Source organism: Anas acuta, chromosome 1 (assembly GCF_963932015.1).
Source record: "Anas acuta chromosome 1, bAnaAcu1.1, whole genome shotgun sequence".
In the NCBI taxonomy this organism is placed as follows: Eukaryota; Metazoa; Chordata; class Aves; order Anseriformes; family Anatidae; genus Anas; species Anas acuta.
Window position 1 is genome coordinate 176755171 of NC_088979.1, and position 22402 is coordinate 176777572.

General features: G+C 36.4%; 1 protein-coding gene across 3 annotated transcripts in view; it reads right to left on the reverse strand.

The window, feature by feature from the left end:
- Window positions 1-1078: 1078 nt before the first annotated feature.
- SAMTOR (S-adenosylmethionine sensor upstream of mTORC1) overlaps window positions 1079-22402 on the reverse strand; it is a 33346-nt gene continuing 12022 nt past the window's right edge. For all 3 annotated transcript variants that reach the window (XM_068669496.1, XM_068669497.1, XM_068669499.1), the window contains exons 3-5: window positions 13532-13705; window positions 8542-8656; window positions 1079-3574 (exon numbers count right to left, since the gene is read on the reverse strand). In XM_068669496.1, coding sequence (XP_068525597.1) covers window positions 2945-3574; window positions 8542-8656; window positions 13532-13705 — 919 coding nt within the window. In that variant the 3' untranslated portion in view covers window positions 1079-2944. The remainder of the gene's footprint in view (window positions 3575-8541; window positions 8657-13531; window positions 13706-22402) is intronic.

A 22402-nucleotide genomic window follows, 5' to 3' on the forward strand; every position in this document is an offset into this window, starting at 1 on the left:
AATTAAGAACCTCTATAATGGAAAGAGGAACTGTATTACTAAGTGGTCACACTATAAGTAGGCAGAAAATAAATATGATACAAGATCAACTAGAGGAACTCCTGAAAGATGTCCATAAAGCTCATGTCACAACTAAGATGTAGAAATTTAGTACATGAGTTTCAACTTAACTTCTTTACTAGATTCCAGTTTATAAAACAAACCCAGACAAACCCAAGTGTTTTCTTGAAAATAAGAACTATGCATTGGTTTTATTGGGCTTCAGTATAAACCAACTGCAAGAGAAAAAAAAAAAAAAAAACAGAACACCCACATATCAAAGAAACAGGTCTTTTTTTTTTTTTTAATAAATGTGCTTTGTTCACAAAAAGTAGTGACATGAAGACAACAAAAATGCAAATACACTTTTTTTTTTTTCTTCTCCAGCACCTTAAGAACGAGAGATTTGTGTCATCTCTTGCCCAGTCAAAATTTTCAAACATTTCATAACCTAGAAACATTCCTCTTGCACCAAAGCGAAATATCCAACAACTCCCACTATCACTAGTATTGTTCAGGGAGGTGTAAGTATTTATGCAAAACTGACTTTCATTCTCCACAATTCACTGTCCCTTGTAAAAAACAAAAACAAAACAAAAAAACACTTCAGGTATTTAGAATAAGCAGCAAGAAAACCAAGCTGTTACAAATCTCAGGTCCCTAAACCACAAATACAATGGTGTCAACAAGCTGCCAAGAAGGCCTAGAATTTAAATAATTATGTTTTAAACTCTTTAAAGATAAATCTTGGCTCATTTGTATGAATCACAAACCGATTTACATTGGCCAATGCCAACATTTCTGTCAGCTGGTACACAACTTTTTTTTTTTAGAGGAATATAAATTAAAATGCTAGGCAGACTTCGAAGCATGTGCAGATTAGATTTCTAAAAAACAGCTGAATTTATAGCACCAATAGTTTAACACTAGCATTGCTGGAGTCAGTGAAAGAAGAGAGGTTTTGACTGATGAATGTTTTAGTGAAATGGTAAAGCAGTAGATGCAAACACTGAATTACAGCTGGTTTTGAATCTGTTGTATATTTCATTAGGTATTTTCCATAAAAATTAAGTCAACCATAATAACTTGTCCTTTTTTTTTTTTTCCTAAACACAAGCTGTATAGGTGTTTGGTTTGTATACAACTATATCATTCAGATTGAATAACAGTTTTGAATCAGATGTTTGGGTACACTTTAAATTTATGAAAAGAGACACAGAAAGCTTATGTTTAAGAATAAAGCATTGCAGTCCAGTTCGTGTTTGAGTGTAAGCAGGACCAATACAGTATGACTCTTTGTAGGAAATTGTATACAAGAAAAAACAGACAGGTCAAACTGGCACTTTCAGTGCAAAACTTCAATGGAAAGTTTTCATTTTTGTAGCAACTACTGTTAAATCCACACTAATACTTCAGTTTGCCTGGTAACATCTGTATTATAAAAACAACATGGCAGATTGAAATGGTGTAAGGTGTGTTTCCAACTATGAAACTTTACACTGTATTTGTATTTTCTACCATGTTGCTGCTGTCAGTCTTAAATCCATGATGTAGCACCTAGTTCCAATCATTTGTGATAGGCACTCACTTACAGATTTTAAAGCCTAACATTCAAATTTGAAAATTCTGGTCACTTTTAAATAGAGGGCAATCTAAGCTAAAGTAATACTGAATCCTCTATTTTTAAATGCTGAACAGATTTTTTTTTCCTGCAAAGTACTCACAAATTTATTACACGATTTAAAAAACTTCATAAACATAAACCACTTGGTTTACCTTCTTACAGTGCAGACCAGTTTTCAGACAGCTATGGGGTTTTCATTTAACTAAAACAGAAGACTGGGGTCCAAATAAGCAAACAAAATAGTGTATGTTAACTTCACTTGTGTGGTCTGAATATGTCTTTTGTGCAAATACACGTCCTTGAAAATCTTGTGAAAATGCTCCTTTTTTATTAAACAAAATCAGTCTGTAGTTATCATACAATTGTTCTTAATTGTAGACCTCCCAACTTAAAGTTTGTTTTAAAACACATAAATAATTTACTTTAAAACATGACAAAAATCCCACCACCACTCCCCTCCCCCCCCAAAAAAAAATTGAAAAAAATACAGAACACATTGGGGAAATACTGATGTATGTTAGTGCTTGTACACTGAAAATTGCAAAACCATATTCCAGCTTTTAAGTGAAACAATTGTCTAGACGTACCATACTTCTCTGTGTCTGGGGGATAACCTCTTCAGCAATCTCACATCTATCTGCTCTTTATGCAATGAAATTACACAACATGTATAACTATGGATTAATATATTCCAGTGTTTTGGTGTTATCTCAAGAGGGCTGCAATTAAAGTAAAATTAAATGTGCATTATAGTTTCTCCAGCCCAGGCTTAACCAGAGCAAAAGAAATTTTGGAAAGAGAGCTTTGTTCCATAATTAAAAAGGGACATGTGTAACCAAGCATCTTAACCTATCTGCACATTTAATTAAAGTGCAAATTATTTCTTCCTACGTATACTTCTCAGAAGCCCACCGACTCCAGTGCCTTATGCTCAACCACATTAAGAGTTAAAATATTGAAACAACATTTAGCAAATTAAATAGTATTCACACTTCACAGCACTAAAGAAAAGAATGGTACCTTTCTGGAAGAAAATTAGTGATACATATTCTAAAGAAAGTAACAGCAATTTATGCTATGACAAGAGTCATTTGCATAAAACTTGTATTTTTTTCACTTTCATACAAGAATAGATTTTAAAATTCAAAAGTAGAAAAAAATAGCAAACTCTGTAAACTGTTGCATTTTCTTTATGCAAACCGTTGTTGTGTGTTGAGCCCACGTTAGTATAGCAAAATTAGTTAAGCAAGAGGTTTTTGACTTAGCATGTCAACTACTACATTAACTTAGAAGCAATATAGGATCTTCGAGCTCATAAAAAGGAATTGAACTAGACTGGCTTTCTCCAGAGTCTGAGTCATACGGAGCATCAGGTAGCTCCATAAAACCGTAAGCTAGCTGTTCATCTTCTGTATCTGATCGAACGTAGCAGGAAGTGTTGGAATACTCCTCATCCTCTATACTGTTGAAATCCTGCGGGATATACAACATTCCCGGATAGTTCCTGCTAACTAAGTCACTTGTTGTTTGAAGGGAGGTTTTCCTAAAAGCCATCAGGTGCATGTGAGAAAACTTGGAATACTTGAAGCGTTTAAAACCCAAGGACTCTATGGCAATCTTCCAGCTTTTCATCATCATAGCTCGGCGATTCTGGTGAGATGAATCAGGAGTTATTACAAGCAATAAGCCATTTAAGACGAGAAGTTCGTGTGCCTTCTTGCAGCATATCCATCGTTGATACGGTGAAGGAAAGTAAGAAAGGAGGAGTGAGAAAACGACAACATGGAATAGTTCTCCAGGTAGAGAATCAATAGGATTTTTCAGTTGCTTAAGAAAGGCATCTATAGCATCTTGTGCCAGTTGGAGAGGTTGCTGAATTTGTAGATTCAAGAAGTCACATTTGTATACGCTCTGGTGGATTAAGAAAAACAGAAAAAACAAACAAACATCAAGGTTAGTTTAAAGAGCAAATACAACTCACACCCAGATAATGATCAATAACATCCTCTTCAATTCCTTGAGAGAATTTCAAGCCTGCTGAATATCCCTCTTGCTATTAAATCAAGCACTCTAAAACAGCAATTTAAAAGTAATGCATATTACTAGCTTTCACAGTTGCCAAGAATGATTTGAGATATGCAGCAATTTAGGGGAGATTTGATAGCTGAGAACTGTTCATTTAAAACAAAGAAATGAAATAGAAAGCCCTAATAGAACATATCAAATCAACTATCTCACAATTGATTTAAGAAGAATTCAGATGAGTGTACGTTGCTCGTTTCCCCCAAATCCCATGCTTTCATAGCATATCATGCATTGCCAATCAAATTCCATGTTAAGGTGTGGCAATAGAGTAAAACAGTGCAATTCTTAAAATTCCAATCTAGACTATATTGGGTTTCAATTTGTATCTTTTTATTTTTTAAACAAACAAACCTGAAATAAGTAAATAGGAAATAAATTCAACATCATCAGTATTTCCACCAGCTTTTTAAAGAATCCAAGAGGCTTAATAATTTGGTCACTTGGAAAAAAAAGATACGTTCTTTACTGGTATAGAAAAGGGAAGAAACTATGGCAAGGCAAAATACATCAGAAAGTTACAGTACACTAACTAATTTGTAACAGAGATGAAGGTACAAGTTTTAACCTTGTTGTAAATGCAAAGCTTACCAGTAGACATTTGGGCAAGATAAGAGTTTTAAATTCATCTTTTAATCATTTGTGTGCTCAAGCTGTCAAAGATTGAAAGTGACACCCTGATATAACATACAAAAGAACAAATTCATAACACCCTTAATCACAGAGAACTCAAAAGATACAAATAGTAGGCTATTCACTAGGCTTAAGTTTTGACATTTTATACTCAAAGCCTAGTACTGACTTCTCTCATGAAAAGTTATTGAGACACAAGGCTGCAACTTGATAGAAACAAAAATTGTTATTAATGCTTACAGAACATGCAGTGAAAAAAAAACCAGACTGCTAAACAGCTATGTGAATATTAGAGCTGAGACAAAACATTCTCCAGAGCATATCAGAAAGGTGGAGGTAGACCTGCTGCATTTTCATATCCCCCTCCCCAAAGTATTTCTAACATATTTTATGAAGCAATATTAAACAAATCAACATTATTGAAAAGGTATTCATAAAGCAACTGATATGCGCCATTGTTCCCAAGTAGAAGATAACATTTCTCTACATATAAAATCACATTCTCTCCAGAGAACATGCAGAAAACTAGAAAGAGTAAATCAATCTTCAAAAAATTTGTAATTTACTTTTCAATAGCTTTAATCTTGGCCTCTGATGTAGATGAAAAAATAATTCAAGAAAGATTGTAATTAAAATTCCTTGATCATCGTGAAATAATTACAATCATCATATTTGCAGGGTTATACTCCGCTTCCTTGTACTATTTAGAACAGGAAATCAACAGTAGTAACTTCAGGATATATAGTAACAACTTCAGAAGAAAAGTGCTTTGGAATATAATATTCCAGGGCAACATGCTAACTTTGCTTGGAAGGAGGACTTAAAGGCTACACATACACAACTGAAAAAAAATTTACACTGCAAGCATTTCTCTGCAGTAGGAAGATACTAATAAAACAGTTATGCAGAAGAAAATTTCGTGATTAAAATATGTTTCAAGTGGAATCTGAACTCTGCAATGCAGTTTTATGACAAAAAAGTTGCTCTGCTGCTAAAGTGGGGATTGCTACTCTAGATGGACAAGTCTTGAACTGATCTTACAGTCTTTCTAGACACTGAAACAGCCAACTCATATTTCAGTGCATACATTGACATTTAAGAACTCAATCCAACTTGTCTTTTGTCTCTCTTAACTTCAGTACCATTCCAGACTTTTTTGTCTCAGGCTGTATTTACTCCAATACAACATCTGCTGCATATTCAGCTTGTTTCCCAGCACTATAAAATCGTATTGGGACTTTCACCAAATTGAGATTTGCCGTTTATTTCAATTACAGTGTTCTCCCTTCCCCTGACAAGTAAACAAGATAAACTCCTGTAGGAAAATAACAGCTGCTAATTATTCTCTGGAATATTTGTGCCACCGAGTGTTTGAAGGAGTGACCAACAAAAGCACCACTCAAGATGAAACCTGTTCTGCTTGCCTTAGCCTTTCTTCCCCTTGAGCAGCCCCCCCACCACACAAAGCACACACCCAGAATGTTTAACAGAAATGTGTTTGCATTCATATCACACAGTTGCATTTTCTGTATAAAAACATAGATTCTAAACATTGTGAAGACATTTATTCTTTTGTTTATGATTTTATGATTCTCTTATTAAATAAACATTTTAGTTTCTCTGACAATGTTTCAATTACATCCTCAAAATTCCTCAAATTATCTGAAGTATTTTACTCAACTGCTACTTCTATATCTAAAATATTTATATACAGATAGTGGATTAGCCTATTCTTATCAATACATAATTATTTAACTATTTATTCAACAATATTTAACAAACTGACTTCCTAAAAAGCCTCTGTGTTTCGATTTGTTTCAAAAAACATTTTAGTATCTTACCTAAAAGATCAGCTAAGTGAGGAGGTTTTACAGGTTCTTCTATTTTCAACTTCAACCACTAAGTTACTGCATTGATTTTTTAGGTCAGAAGGCAACATCAACTCCCACAAGAACCCTCTGGCTGTTATTCTGAAATCTTACAATCAGTGCAGCCAACTGCTGGCCAAGAGATAAATTAATTCAGGTTACGCTGCTGATGCAGCTCAAAGCGGAGTCATCCCAAACACACCAGCGCTTATTAATTCCAGTTTGGAGGTGGGCCTGAACTTACTACAGCAGTAGCATTTGAGTGCACCAGTTGTGCTCCTTTTTACTCCAAGAATACTAGCTAAGTTGCAAGGTGCCCTGAATACACCAAGGTACCAAGAGAATGGCAGTAAGAGAAGCTGGTGAACCTGAGGCAGGTCTCACAGTAACCATGCTGATCTGTATGGCAGCGCTCCAGTGAGTACCTGTCATCAAGGCATGTTGCTATGTCGGAATGCAGGAAATCAATTATCTTATCGTTTGACTGTACTGGGAGAGAGCCTGAAGAACTGGTTAGTACACAGATTACACAAATGCTGACTACCCCCTCTCTTCTGTTGTCTGGCCTGGATTACTTGTATTCCTCAATTACATTCACAGAAGTAGCCTTTCTAGAATTTTTTCAATAATGATATTGGTCACTGTAAATTTAAACTTATTTTCTTAAGATTTATTTATTTTTTTAAAGAAAATAGCATGACTGAATACATAGTAAACTATTACTTATTTATAACCTCAAATTAATGGTTAGACTTGTGTCATGCAACTTCAGGTGTCCAGGCTTCTATTACAGTCACTGTAGAGCTAGTCAATAAAGGATCAGAGATCATGAGATCAGAACACAATTCACCTCACCGTGAAAGAGATTTTTAAGTTTAACTGATTCTAGTTTTAACAGACCTGCACTGACCAATTTGAACACAGAACCATGGATGTAGACACCCAGGCTGCACACATCTCAGCTTGAAATTTACTTGCCATGTATGGTTATTTTAAATGCCTTAGGCTGCCACTTCACAATGGCGTGTTATCTTCTTCACATCCCACGTCATGAGCAAGAAACAACCCTATGCTGATGTCCTACAGCATATCAAGTGGCAGCAAGCAACTGTGTTTGGGCAACTGATGTCTATTCCTAAAATTAGGCAAGATGAAATCCATTATTAGTTGCTTTGCATTTTAGCTGAAACTAGCACTGAGTTACTTTAAAAAGCAATTTATGATTCAAGTATTTCTAAAGAACTATAATTTTTAAAAAAATTATTTTTTATATATGTGCTTGGAGATAAATTAGGTGTTAGGAAACTAAACCTGGTGACCACAACAAAATGCCAATTATTTTGCATGTAAACCATGCTGCAGCAAACAACAGAACACTCACTATTTTCAAGTTAACTGTATTACTGGTTCTTGCACCTCTCAACACCTAAAGAGGGTTACCTTAAGCTACTGATTTTCATTTTAAGCTATTATAAAAATTCAACTTTGTAGAAGTTAGCAAGATATGTGTGGTCAAAGGTCTCACGTTTTCTGACAGAAATTCATTCCTTTATGTCTCTTTTCTTTTTTCTACTTTGTCATTTTGCCTGGTTAATAAATACTGTGTGCCTGGTTAATAAATACTACTAGGACTGACAAAAAAAAAAGTCAGATCAAGAGTGAAAGACAGAAGAAACACGATTACAGCAAAGTTAATGCAGTTGGAAATCTTACTACATAGGGAAAGTGAAACAATTGTATTGTTTGCATTACCCCAAACGTATTACTCACCTTACAAAGTTCCCTAAACAGTAATCTTGTACTCAGAATTACGGTTTAGTATCTGTAGCAATAAACTGAAAATCCCCTTTATAGAGCACTTCTGGTTACTAAAATTCCCCATAAAAAATACATCAAGTAGAGGCAATGATTATTTCTTTCTGTCAGCAAATGCACCTTACCAGAGGTTCAAGCCTAAGCACAAGCCTACTCAATTTTCATTTATGGCTTTTAAGATGCAAGAACTCACCTGAGACTGCATTAAAAGATGGCTGCTAAAGTTTTTCCAGTTTTAAGATGCACAACAGCATTATAAAGACACAACTCTTGAACAAAAAGGTATTTTAAAATCAAAACTACAGGCTCCAAAATAATAGCTAACTGTTCATGGGAATGGATGTAATAGAAGGACCACAGTTCCTTTTAAAACAAAGGCATTTAGGATACATACTGATTAAGCATTAAATACAGCCATTTTGAAGTATTCTAAAATATCGGTGAGCCAAATTTATATCAAACATAGTAAATGTTACATACCTCAACAGCTGGAACAATATCTATGCCAACTGTCAGAAATTCTTCAAACTTCAAAAATGGATTAAAGCAGCTACCAACGTCAAGTAATCTGATCTTTCCCAAGGAGTGAAGCAACCTAAGAAGCAGCAAGAATTCAGTTTTATGAAGTGTTATTTTTGAAGCTATATTCTGAATTACAATTTCAGATAATTAATGCAAAAGAAATTCTTGTTGAATACTATGGTAGTGACTAATATAAGTGAATGCCTTAATTGAACTGCTGAGACGTCTAAAGAACCAAAAGAACAGTAAAGCAGATGATCCACCAAGCTAAAAAATTAACCTTAAGTGCACCTGTAATACTTTAACTTCATAGAAGGGCTCAGGTTGGAAGGGACCTTAAAGACAATGTAGTTTCACCCCCCCCCCCCATAGGCAGGGACACCTCCCACCAGACCAGGTTGCCTAAAGCCCCATCCAGCCTGGCCTTGAACACCTCCAGGGATGGGGCACCCACAGCTTCTCTGGGCAGCCTGTTCTGGTGCCTTCCCAGCCTCTGAGTGAAGAATTTCCTCATAACTTGGGTACTTAAAGTAACAAAGTAAAATGGCAACCAGTGTGCCCGCTCATCATGCTGATCAGTGATTTCTCTACCACTTTATGTTTCCCCACTTACCTTTTTGTGGTACTTATTGACATTTAAGTGACACAAGTCGTTAGAGTTGAAGTTTCAGGAGTACACAAGAGAAAATAACAGCACTCCATGACCTACCTACTCATCAGCCCCATTTTAAAGGGCATCCAAAGTCAAGTGTCATAACTGGTTTAAGCAGAGGACATCCACTTGTATTCCAAAGTAAACAAAAATATCCCTGAATGTGAAAACATTTTAGATATTTTGCAGGGAATAGCTAAAATATTCTATTAGCTTTTTTTTTTTTGAAAATGGACGACTGCTTGAGCTTCGCTCCAATTTTATTTTCAATGGATGCTATGAAAGTTGGATCAATCCGTACAGAACCACAAACTCAAAAACTGGCGAGTGAAGTTGGAGCAGTAACCACTTGGACCACTAGTGCTCAAGAGTTTGAATTCCTTCTATTGGACTGTTTACAGGGCTATAGCTAAGAATTTCCCGTTATGTTTTGTAAGAACCTAGAACACCCAAAATCCATTAAGGGAGGCAAACAGAAGTGAACTCAGCTTTCACAGAGAAGAGACTGATAACTTTCCAGTAAGTGAGTGTTGCTTTTTGCTTCAAGTTTCTGTAGCCAATTCTAAATTGGCACCTTCCAAATATCATTTGTTGCCTTTCTGGGAAAGATTCAGCCCTGGAGAAATGTAACTGTAAAAACTTTCAGAAACAGATCTACAGAGCTAATGGAGTCCAAAAAAGCCATGGTTGTACTCACATCAAAAATAAAGCTGTGAGCAATACCACAGAAGAAGTTTTTTAAGAAGCAGCATCAAAGTTCTCTACGTTCCTCCCAAAGCTCTTCCTTAACTTTCAGTGACCTACCATGAAGATGTTAGAGAAGCAAGAGAAGATTCCTTGTTGCCTTCAGCTGAGTAACACTACCAATTTTATGGATTTTCCTTCTACATAGCAGATAACCAGGGAATTCTTCCGTCCAACTACCAGCACCACCAAGACAAACAGCACAACAATTACGTCTAACAATCAGTTAAAACCACACACATTATCAAGCTACCCTGTAAGGCAGCTGACACCGAGTGGGATTTCAAAATGAAGATGATTGCAACAATTTTTCCCCAACTTGGATGCCAATGACAACGTAATCTGTGCAATGGATTGAATTACACAGGAGGACCATTCAGCCTAGTGGCAACAAATCACAAACGTGGGCTGAAGTCAAGCAGTGTCTTTTTCCATGTAAGGTCAGCACTTCTCAGAGCAGCACTCCTCCTTGTCTAGCAAATACAGACTAATGGCTCAGTGTCTTTTTCATGCCAAGTCTAATGGCTTTTTCATTCAAATACATGTCTATACGTACACTAGTGTTCTACATTAGTCTAACAGTAACAGCAAAATAACTGAAGATTCATTTTGCTTCCTGTGGTCCCATGCGAGTTTGATTCTATAGTCCAGCTCAGAGAAAACTTCCCATAAAGAAGAGCAACAGCCTCTTGAGTTCTCAACATTTTCCATCTACAGCATTAGATGAAATACTTAAACAGACTTAATTTTAAGTAACACAGTATAGAACCCTCTGATTTCCAGGAGAACCCACTGCACGTATGGTGAAATAAAAAAAATCACTGTGATGCATTCTGTTTCCCTCTTATAAAACCTACTTTTGACTCAGTGAAGAGGTTACACCCCTCAGACTACTTCTGAAAGCATTAAGGCATGCTTCTGGATAGCTACACCTCTGTATCCCAAGCTGAGCAGAAGCCATCTCTTCTACACTGATGGACAACAGATCCCAAGACATTTGATATAGGACAAAGATAAGTTTCTTCTTTCACTTTAATAGGTGTTCTTTCAATGACAGGTTTCTCTTTCATTCTGGTAAGACTACCAGACTCCAAATTCAATGTGAATACACTTTGAAACCTTAGCAGTAGCAGAGATTCAGCTGCTCACTTGTGTTTTGACTTTCCTGCTGCTTGTCAGGTTGTGCTGCCCCTCTGAACACAGGTGCAATGAGTAACTTAACAGCAGTTTCCTGGCTGCCAATTCCATCTATTCAATCAGTAAGAACAGGATCTTAGTTAGGTGCTTCAATTAATTTTGGAGGTCTTCAGACCACTGGTGCAGACCTGCCTTTTTAAAAAACAACAAAACAAACAAACAAACAAAAACCACTACAACTCTCAAGTCAGATTCCTCAGTGAAAACGTAACTGTCATCTAGATGACAGCCACTGATCCGGTGAGCCAATTACTGTGTTACAAAGGTAGTCTTGCTGAATTCACTGATAATCACCCTTCAACCCCATTTCCTAATGATTTTCACTCAAAGCAACTATATGGACAGTAAGAGAAATGCTTTGCACTGTAGGTAATCTCCAAGCACATCTTGAAATCACAGTTCTCCAAAGCACTAATATAGTGGCAGAAAACGTGAATAAAGATCAGGAACTGGTGAAGAAGTGTCTGTAACCTGGAAATGAGTCCATTTTAAACTTATCCTACACTTGTTTATTTCAAGAACTTTATTAAATGGACTACAGTTCTTGTTGTTTATTTCAAGAACTTTATTAAATGGACTACAGTTCTTGATTATTAGCCCCTTAAAAATGTACATATTTTTAAGTAGGTGTCTTACAGGTAGGTGACATTTTCTCTTGGAAGTAGATGTAAACTAGAAACTAGGGTAAGTTATATAACCACCAGGAAAGTCATTGTATCTCCGTCATTAATCACTTCAAATGCTGACCTTCTAGTTTACAATTTTCAAGTATCAGGCTACTATTTATCCAAGGATGGGAGGGGAATAAAAAAAAAAATCAGAGGCCTATGCTGTTGTCAGAAGAGCAGAATGAAGCTGTACAACTGGTTCCAAGTGCCAACACTGGCATATCTCAACTCTTCAGTGACATCCACACATGCACTCCATGGGAAGGACTAGCTTGCTGAAAGAAGGAATGCTGGCTGGACTGTCTCTTAAGGTACAACCTAACACCGGAGAAGAATCTATACAAGGTTAAGATTTTTACCATTAAGGATAAAAATCAAGACTTTAACCTGATAGAAAAAGATGACAATACTCAAACAGAACAAAGGGAGAAGCTAGTAAACAGCAGATAACAGCCACTTTTATATTTCAAGACTGAACCACTTTGAAGTCCAGCTTCACAGCAGGTGAAGATGCAATGTTAGGCAAAAACAACTGTTCCTGGGATGGAAATAGGTACTGGGGACTACATGTTACTAGTCCTTTTTTTTGCTTTACCCAGGAAACTCTTTGTCAACCCATGAGTTCTCACACTTTTACCTTTCTCTCGCCCATAGCAAGCAAGTGGCTGTGTGGGGCTGAGCTTCCTGCCAGGGTTAAACCACAACAGCCTTACAAACAAAAATTAGTACTTGACTTTTATGGGCAGTGATTTATAACAGATATGCCCCGTTTCTATAAGGTACGTACAACTACTAAAAATCTTACCATCATTTGTTGCTTACTCCAGCAACATTGCTTACTCCAGACATGTTACAGTAATGAGAAACCCTCCTCACAGAACAGAGAAAACTGGACCAGTTCTTACAACTGTCCGCAGAGTATGAAACATGTCAAATGTAACATTTAATGGAAATGTGTTTATGCATTTTTATTCCTTTAAACTTAAGTTATTCACATTACACAAGGAATAGTCACAAACATGAGCCTTGTTTTTTAGGAAAAAAATAGTGTGGACTGTAAGTGAAATAGAAAAGCTACTCATGAATATGAAAAATAAAACTCTTACTTGAGTGAAGGTTAAAAACAAAAGTTAAAACTGTTGTTAGGGAAATACTTCAAGGATAGTGCAACTTCTGCAGAGCCAGCCATCAGAACGCTAGCATATTTAAAATTAAGGGCTGTAATTCAAAATTGCTTTTGAAGTATGTAATTGGAATCAAGAGTTTCTCTGCAATTATTTATGAACAGAAAGTTTTTAAGTACTCTGATATTTACATTTGCCACTCGGTACTTACATAAGCAATTGACTTTTCAACAATACTGAATAGCCATTAGGTTCTAACTTAATTAACGTCTCCCTTATTTCACCTCAAGCTTTAGTATAAATTGCACTGCACAACAATGACATACAAAAGCAAAATTACTCTAACACTTAAATGGCGATGACTAAGATGTCATTCTCAAGCAATCTTTACTGCATCCACCAAAACTTATACTACAGCTCAACTATTTCTTTAAGCATGGAAATATTCACATGAAAATGCCCTTAGAAAAACAAATGTATCAGACTTTTCTAATATATTTATGGGGAAAAAAAATCTCATCACACAAAGAGGAAAATAAGTCTGGAAAACAAGTAAAACTTACTCTTCTGGTATAGCCTCATGATTTGTCAAGCCAAGGCTCGGTAAGGGTTCTTCTATCTTGGGAGGCTGGGAAACATTTAAGGCTGGAGTGGTCTTTGAAGCAAGAAGTGCTCTTTTTTCATCTTTCTCAAGTGCTTTTCTTTTCCCGCCATTCTGAAAATATTCTCGGCATACACTGAAAAGACAAAAAAAAAATTTCAGTAGAAAAATAAAATGGTGGTTTTGGTCATTAGAACACAAGACAGAGGTTTGAGAGATACAGATTCTGTTATCGTTTGAACAAATTTCAGTTTTACTGCAACTTTGGAAAGTCAGCTTTAGGAACGATGTGACACACCCCCAAAGACAGATAGGGGTTTTATTTCCAAATATCAGGCTGTGAGTCACAGTTGCGTAAACAGACTCAAATTAACTTTATCTGGATAGGCTTTCAATGCAAGACAACAGATGCCTTGTCAGAACATCACCAGTGGGTAATTTCAGCTATCACCTGAACTCAGCTCTCTATCAATGCATGCTTGCATACACGCACAGGTTTAACTAAGCTCCTCCTAAATGCAGGGACTTCTGAAACATCTGTGTCTTGCAGTGCACTTAGGGAATGTGGAAAAAAGTGAATATAACCCAGGCTTATGGCCTTATTTATACCTTTTTCTAATTTAGAGTCCCCCACCCCTCTTTTTTTCCTTTTTAAAATAGCATCTGTAGTAGCTATATTATTGCAGAAAGCTTATTCTAGCTTTCGTTTTTTTCCCTGTTTAAGCATTTTGCTAATTAGGAAACTGAACAAAATATTCAGTCACGCATGAACTGAAAGGTTAACCAGTTCAAAGGAATGAATGTTATCAAGAGTTAAATTGCACCTGCATACTTCAGCCAGCAGTCAGCATTACTGTAAGAGGCACGAGCATATGTTCCAGAGAATAACCGAATTGTTTTGTCCACAAAATACAACTAGAAATGGAAACAATTTGTTGCTGTGAAATTAAAAAGCCTGACTCACCCTGCACAAAGCAGTATTTTTAATTAGATGCACCAGCCAAGCATTTGCATGAGAAGTTTAACAAAAATAGTACTTGTTCAAATTATGTGTTCATAACAACGCATTTTTACGATACTTTCTTGAAACACATTCGATCTTCCTCTAAAAAAAGCTGCAGAGGTTTGAGGTAATGTTCCAGAAGACAAATCCAAATTTAATTTAGTAACACTTTATATTGTCTTTATATTATCACCTTATATAAAACACCTTATATTATCTTTATTGTGCTTTGTATTTCACGTCCCAGATTCAGGGAAAAGACATGTTGGTATAATATGGCAGGTTAAATCACAAATAGAGACAAGGCCTTGGAATACAAAGCCTTATCTAAGTGATGGTGACATTACAGGTAACAAATATATCCAGCCTCTCCACCATAGACAACGCGAAGGAAAAAGTTAAAAGTGTCATTACTCTTGAGTTTCATAAAGAGAAACATATATAATCGAACAGGTACAGATTGAAGCCACTTTACTCCAAACTGTCAGGAAATGACCACCCTGAATCTGTACACACAATTACAGTAGCACATTACACCCACGTTATTAATTGTTGCTGTGAAGGAAAGAACGAAGTTACCTTGTACACATCTCTGTGCTGACAGGCTTAAATGGCCTCAAGATCAAAACTGACCCATGCCTAACAAAATCAAAGTAAAAGCAAGTTTTACTTGCTTAAGCAGGCCCTAGGCATTCTTGCACTAAATATGAGAAGTTTAAAATGCAGACAGTAACCTTACGGTAGTAAACAGCTATATGAGAAACAAACATAGTGAAAATTATATTAATAGTCAACAAGTTTATAGTTACAATTCCTCAGTAACCAAAGCTATTTTCAGACCAAAGAGAAGCTGGGTGGAAAACACACTAAAGAAATCATAAGATCCATGTCTTGGCAGTATTAAGCAAGGTCACACAGAAGCAAGACCAGCAGTCCAGGCTACAATACTCCCAAATACGTAAACTGTGAAATCACACCAACTCCATTAGAGACTGTATATATACAATTCTAAAATCAACAACGTTAAAGTAGAAATCTGAACTTAGGGGAAAAAAAATTAAACCCCAGAAAGACTTGGATTTATTGCTGTTATGCTAATGAAAGTTGTATTTTACACTATATTGAATTATTTGTTCGCAAGCATATAATCAATTTAGAGATAACATCTTTCATAACTATTTAGCTGTGTGTCATTTAGTCAAAAGAAAACACAAAACTCTGGAAAATCCATTTCCTCACCCTGTTACAGCTACCTTACCACTTCGTAAGCATTTTGCAGTGTCTTAACTTTACTCTAAAAGTCTTTTATCTTGTTACCTCTTCTTAAACATTCAAAAGCAACAGACGACCAAATACTGTCATGCAGCTGCCAACACCAACAGGTGAATCAGAACAAAACAAAAAAAATCCACAAACTTGGGAGGAATGTATTGTTTCTTCTGCTCAACTATTGATGTTATCAACTTCTTCCATCGCCACAAGCTGTCATGCTGCCCAGGTTAACACTGGTGAGCTGTTGTGCAGGAGAATAATCTACTTGCAAAATGTAGCCTAACTTCTCCTGTCATTATGAAGAAGCTATTTCTTCCTCGTTGTTGGTACTGCTGTCATTCAGTATTTCTTCCCCATTATTTTAAAGCTCTCTCTCACGTCAGCTGAGTTCTGATGTCATGAAACACCAAAGTCAACTATGATGAGAGGCATCGTCTACTCCTGGGTTTTCACTGCTAGACAAGAAGGGCTAGAGTCAAAAGGCAGCTGGAGAGTGGGTAAAACTCTTCATGTTCAGATCCCTGTCTGCATACTTGTGCCGTGCCACACGGAAGCACAAGATACCAAATCCACCCATCCGAACAAATACCCCCCCAACAACAACCAACCAAACAAAAAAACACAAAAAAAAACCAAACAAGATGGCAATTCATAACCACTGAGGGTTTTCTCCTCAAGGCCTCACAGGAGCTGTCTCTGTACCTCACACGTATGATGGGGTAGCACTGATCACACTGGCACTTGCTTCTCAGTAGTTAATAAAATGTAAGGCACTCAGCAGGTTACCCTTATGGTGACTTGTTGATGTAGCCACAGGTTTAACTTTACAGTTATTAAAACCCCATCACCAATCACACTGTGGTTTTGAGTATGCAGTTACTTAAGACTCTGCATTTAACAACTGTCTCAAGTAATGAATAGACTAACCCTTAATTATCTACAAAGAGAAATAAAATGAAGGAATCTATTTTATAACTCTGAGACCTGCCACAGCTCCATTTTAACTGACATTTAGGCTTCCACTCTTTGATGATATATTAGCTCTACAATTAACACACTTGTTTTTGAAGAATTGTGCAATTCAAATGCTACCTGAACTAACACTTGCTACAGTTTACACAAACCAGCAGAATAAACTTTTCAGTTCTAAACTGTTTTAAGCTTGCTGTCAGATATTGGTAAAGTGTGCAGTTCATATCTTTGCTTATACAAAAATTCCAGGTATTTTCTCAGTGAAATGTTTTCGATACTTCAAATCTCAAATTTTAACCAATTTGTTCATGGTGAACAGCCTCCTCTCTGCACCCTCTCCCCCCCCCCAATCCCATTTAGGCTGGACATATATAGAAAGTTCCAGTTAGAGAGTATGATACACATTCATCAGATAAATTGTTTGTTCACACTCTTCAGCTGTGAAAGAAAAGCTTTGTTGTAGAATACAGTAACCAAAACCACATGCTTCAATAGAATATAAAAAATTGAGGAGAGGGTCATGTTTCAAATCCTTGATTGCCAAAGAAACACCATATGAAATTTGAAATATGTCAAAAGAATCAGCAGTTATTCTTCTTGCCAAGTAATAACTAACAACTAAATTAATGCTGGTCACTTTTTATCTTGGCAAAGAGCAGTTTCTGATGCTGAGCTTTTCATGAACGCTCAAGATTTTCAAGGAGACAGCTTTGCAGGCTAAGAACTGACACAGTTCATCTTCTCTGCTTTTCAAAGAAAAGGTGAGCCTTAGTTACGTTCTTTACACTGTTTACTAACCAGAATCTAATATTGAAAGATCAAGCTCAGTGAGGGTATAGAGAAATAATATACTTCCCAGAGCTGAAGAAAAGTCTAGACTTCTCGTTGTGTCTACAAAAACTTTTCTTTCCCGCTCCCACACATTTACAAAGAAGCATAATAAACTCAACTGAAAGAACTGCTGGCCTGAAAAAAAAAAAAAAGGTTGAACTCTTCTACAGGTTTAACCTCTCCTACCTCATACTGAAGAAAATCAAGAAGAAATGGAGAGTTCTTAAGGTCCCTTGGAGATGTTAATCATGCAGGATGGCTGGAAAACATTCTGCTGTTGTCATAAGCATCCAGATTTAGGTTAAGAAAATCCTACATTCAGCCTGTATGACAGCACCGTAGCACTATGCATTACAAGTTATCTTAATTATATTTTGTTAAAGTTCAAGATGAGAAACTTGTATACAACCCATTTTCCCAATTTATTTTTCATACTTGTCTCAGTTCTAGGTATTTGGGACAATATCCTTTTGAAAAACACAGCCAGGTCTGTAATCAGACAGTTCTCCCGTGTTGTGGCCACCCCCTCACCACAAACCAAGTTCTGGAGGCACTATCCTTCACTACCTGAGGATTCCAAGAATTTGAAAATAGCTAGCAGTTATTGTATGATCAACGCTCTAATTAGCTCTAACACTCAAGCAGATACGGTTTTGTCAGAACAAAGTATTTAAAAGGAAAAATAAAGGCTGTCATACAAACACACACAATGAGCATTAAATCCTTTTTCTATTTTAAATAGTTTCCCTTCTCCTCTTTACCCCACCTCCCTTCTAACTAATTCTATTGAAAGTGAATTGCTCAACTAAGTGCATTAATCAAAAAAGCTACAAAATGGCACTATAAAGACTTCAAACATTAATTTATTCTATCCTCCAATCCCAAACAGACCTAGTAGTTATTTTCAAAGATCTTATAAGATCTCCTATGACTAAACAGCCTAGGTGATAGAAAAAGAAAAAAAAACACAAAAAAACAAAAAAACCACATTGCTTTTGTGGGAAAAAAGCATCCCATGGGTGTTTCATATTCAGCTTGTGGTCTGCTACAGAATCCAAATGCTTTTCTAAAAGACTAACAGATAACCAATGACACCCTGGCCTGTATTTGCATAGTTGACAGTATTTGGTATAGTTAACATCATTATTAATCTTAGTCCTGCCCTCAGAGTGAGGATTTTTATTTGGTCCCATTTGCAAATTTTATGAACAGACTGTATTCTAGCAGATCATTAACAAAAATATTGATTAGCAATAGATGTAAGGACAGATGCTTACTAAGCCCATCTCAGTGAAACAAATATTTAAGATAAGGTTCTAACATCTGTTCTCCAGAAGTTTTTCCAAGCAGTTCTGCATTCCCCAAAAAGTAACTTCATCAAGACCGTATTTCTTCAGTTTACTCATAAAACTGTCAAAAGACTTTAAAAAATGCAGGTCTAGATAATGTTTTGTCATGTTAGCTATTTCTAGCTAGTTAGAATTGCAGATTCTGCTTTTTGTTATTTAAAAAAATAGCCAAGCCAACACAAGTCTTAACAGTGATGCAAAAGCAACAGAAAGAAGCAAACCTGCTAGTCTAGCTCATTTTGGTTTAACTAGAAACAGAACAGGCTGGCATTCACTGTCCATACAAAGGTTCACCAGGCTACCTATGACAGCAAAAATTAAGAGTTAGGACAATTTTTCAGGGTAAACGCAATCTTATCCCATTTCAGTTTAAGTTTTTTGTTGTAACAAAACTGAAATGAAAGAGAAACAGAAATGTTAGTTTCCAAATATCATTTGCTACTTTGCATTTGATTACTAAAGATATACGAAGAAATCGAGGGAAAGACAGCTCAGTACAGTTCAGGCTTTTTACAACACCACTAGGCTGCATCTAGAAGGGGACAAGGTTTTGAGCACTCTTCCCCCATGCTAGAAATTGCATAGTATTGCTGGGGAACGATAAATGAAAGAAAACTGGCCCTACACAATGCAGCAGATGGTCAACAGCACAGCCTACCCCTTACTGCTTTATCTTTTACAGTTTCTAGAATCTCAATATGTGCAGTTATAAATAAAAAATAATGAAGTAAAATTGTAAGTTTTAGGTCACCTGGTATAAGAACTAACTTCACAACATGCATTTTGCCAGTATCAACTAAACAACTAGAAAGACTTTCAAAATGATAACCTGGCAGGAAAATTATTCTTGATGCTGAGAAATACACACGGCTTCTCTGATGGTTATTCTGCATCCGCTGGTTTACTTTATCAGGTATCTGGTTATACAAGAACACAAGAAAAATGAAGGAAAGATTACCAAAAAAAGTATTTTTTTCATCTAGTGGAAAAAAATACACTTTTCTGTTTCATATGTCTAAAAAGATCTTCCTTAAAAGGAAAACCAAGAAAACCCACGCTATCCTTTCTTCAGCAGAGATACACCAGTGGTTCCCAAGTACTTTCAGCATTCCACTCACAAATTAAATTTCATCTAATACATCAGCTACCTTCCTGCTGTCATGATGACAGACAGTTAAAGAACCAAACAAAAACTTTCCGTGAAGTCTCATGCATGTGAAGTCCTCTTGCGTGCAATTAAGCAATTAGACACAAGGAGGAGTAAGGAAAATGGGGCCTGCCATCTGTCTGGCACACCTCCTGGTCCTTTGATAAGGAGCAAAAAAATTGCAGAACACAAAGCCAATCTGCTGTGTTTTGGTACATAGCCATCCAGGCCTCAGTTTTCAAAAAATTGATTTTTTTTTTCTCTTCCCTGATGTAGATTTCCTGACCCCTGGACTTTACAGGCTGAAAAGGTCCATGTTTTAGAAGCAGCTTTATACTGAGAAAGAACATTTTAGTGTCTCCTACCAGGTGGATTTTCTTCTTAGTTCATGCTGCAAGGCCCAAACATGTTTACTCTGTAGGTCTTGTGGGAACTACCAAAAAAACCCAACCACCCAACTACCAAACAAGCAAGAGTGACAAAATGCCTCAGGACAAAGGACATCAACTGTTCCTCCACTGTCAAAAAGGAACATTATCCTGTCCTACAGGGAAACAGGCAAGCTTACCACAAGCTAGGGGAATACTACTTAGCAGATATTACTTTAGATAATGCGCATATAACTTTACTGAAAAAGTTTCACATATCACTTGACAATCAAGGTGTAAAAAATATCGAGCAATGTAGCATGGGAATCAGTCCTGGGTTCAGTACAATCTGTACTTGCACAGATAACCAGGACAGTCAGTATTCCTCTCAACTGCTCTGCAAATGATGCCAAGATGGACAGAGGAGAAGCTGCAAGAAATCTCAGTATTAGAACTCAGTATAATTTAAGAGTGTAATTTAGTAAAGAGACAAAGATCAACATTTCTACAGAAGTAATGAATAACATAAATACCAGAAAACAACTCGCAACTGAGAAAGCCCATAAAAAAGAAACTCTCAGTTGCAGATCAGAAGTGAGCATAAGTCATTGACACAAAACCAACACAACTGAAAAAAAAAAAAAACAAAAAACAAAAACAAAAAAAAAACCACCAGAAAACCCATCAAACAAGGCAGCTGCATAACAAGAGTTTAATCGATAAATAAATTGAAGAAATACTATCTCTAATGATGCCAGTGGAACACTGCGTCCAGTTTTGGGCACAGTTGTTTCAAACTGATTCACCTCTCTTGAAAATGAGACAAGGTAACACAAAAAATGCCCAGGAAAGGGTAAGAAATACTTGAATGTTTTCTTAACCTAAAGAATCAACAATTGATAAATAAAGGAATGGTTTTCAAATATTTAAAAGTGTTGTAGAGAGAAAGAAAATGAGCTTGTTATCACTTGCTCCATTTCCTGCAGGCACAGAACATCTCAGTTTGCACCAAGACGATGGCAACTACACCAACTGTTTCACAGTCTGTGCCCCCCAATTTTTTTGTTCGTTCATTAGGCTCAAAAGACCTGTGTTACAAGTTTAAGTTTTTGTGATACCATGCCTGCTTTACCTCACTGTCTTTCGCTTATTACTTTGTAACACTCACCTCCCTGGTGGCTATTCCAGAACTGGAGCAGAATGGTACTTTGTTAATATTTAACTTATTTATTTTCAAACTTCAGTGATTTTAAAGATTGTAGGGAAGCTGGAGAGCTCCATCACTGCACCATTCTAAGAACAAACTAAGAGATGCCTACAAAGACTTAATGACATGTAGTTGATATACCTCCTCTAGGTCACATCATTTAAAAGAACTGTAATACGATGATGGGAAGGAAATAAGAAGGTGTTCTAAACATCTAGATGACTGAAGTCACTCACTGTATGTCTATCTCCCAGATGTACAGCATCTTCATCTGTCTGAAGACAGTCCCAAAGGCAGGACCACAGATAAATTCTTCTCCAGGTCGGATTTCCAAACTATTTTTTTTTTTTTCCCCTGTGGTACAGATTCTATGGTATGCCTCAACTTTATGTAAGAATCCTGAGTGACTGACATTTATCCCCTTGAATTTTCCTCAGAGATTGAAATACTTTATTTGAACTTGTTCCATGATTTTGTTATCAGGACATGTAAGAAGTTTAAAATCCATGCACTTATATGCACAAATCAAACCCGAACTCCGTACATTAAACTTGAACTACACTTGTTACATTAGTTCAGTTTAGGTTCAGACAAAATTACTTCATTGGTATTTGCAAACACCTTCAGCATTTGAAGGAAAAATAACATTGTTGAAGATGCATTTGAGGTCTCACATTAGAAGAA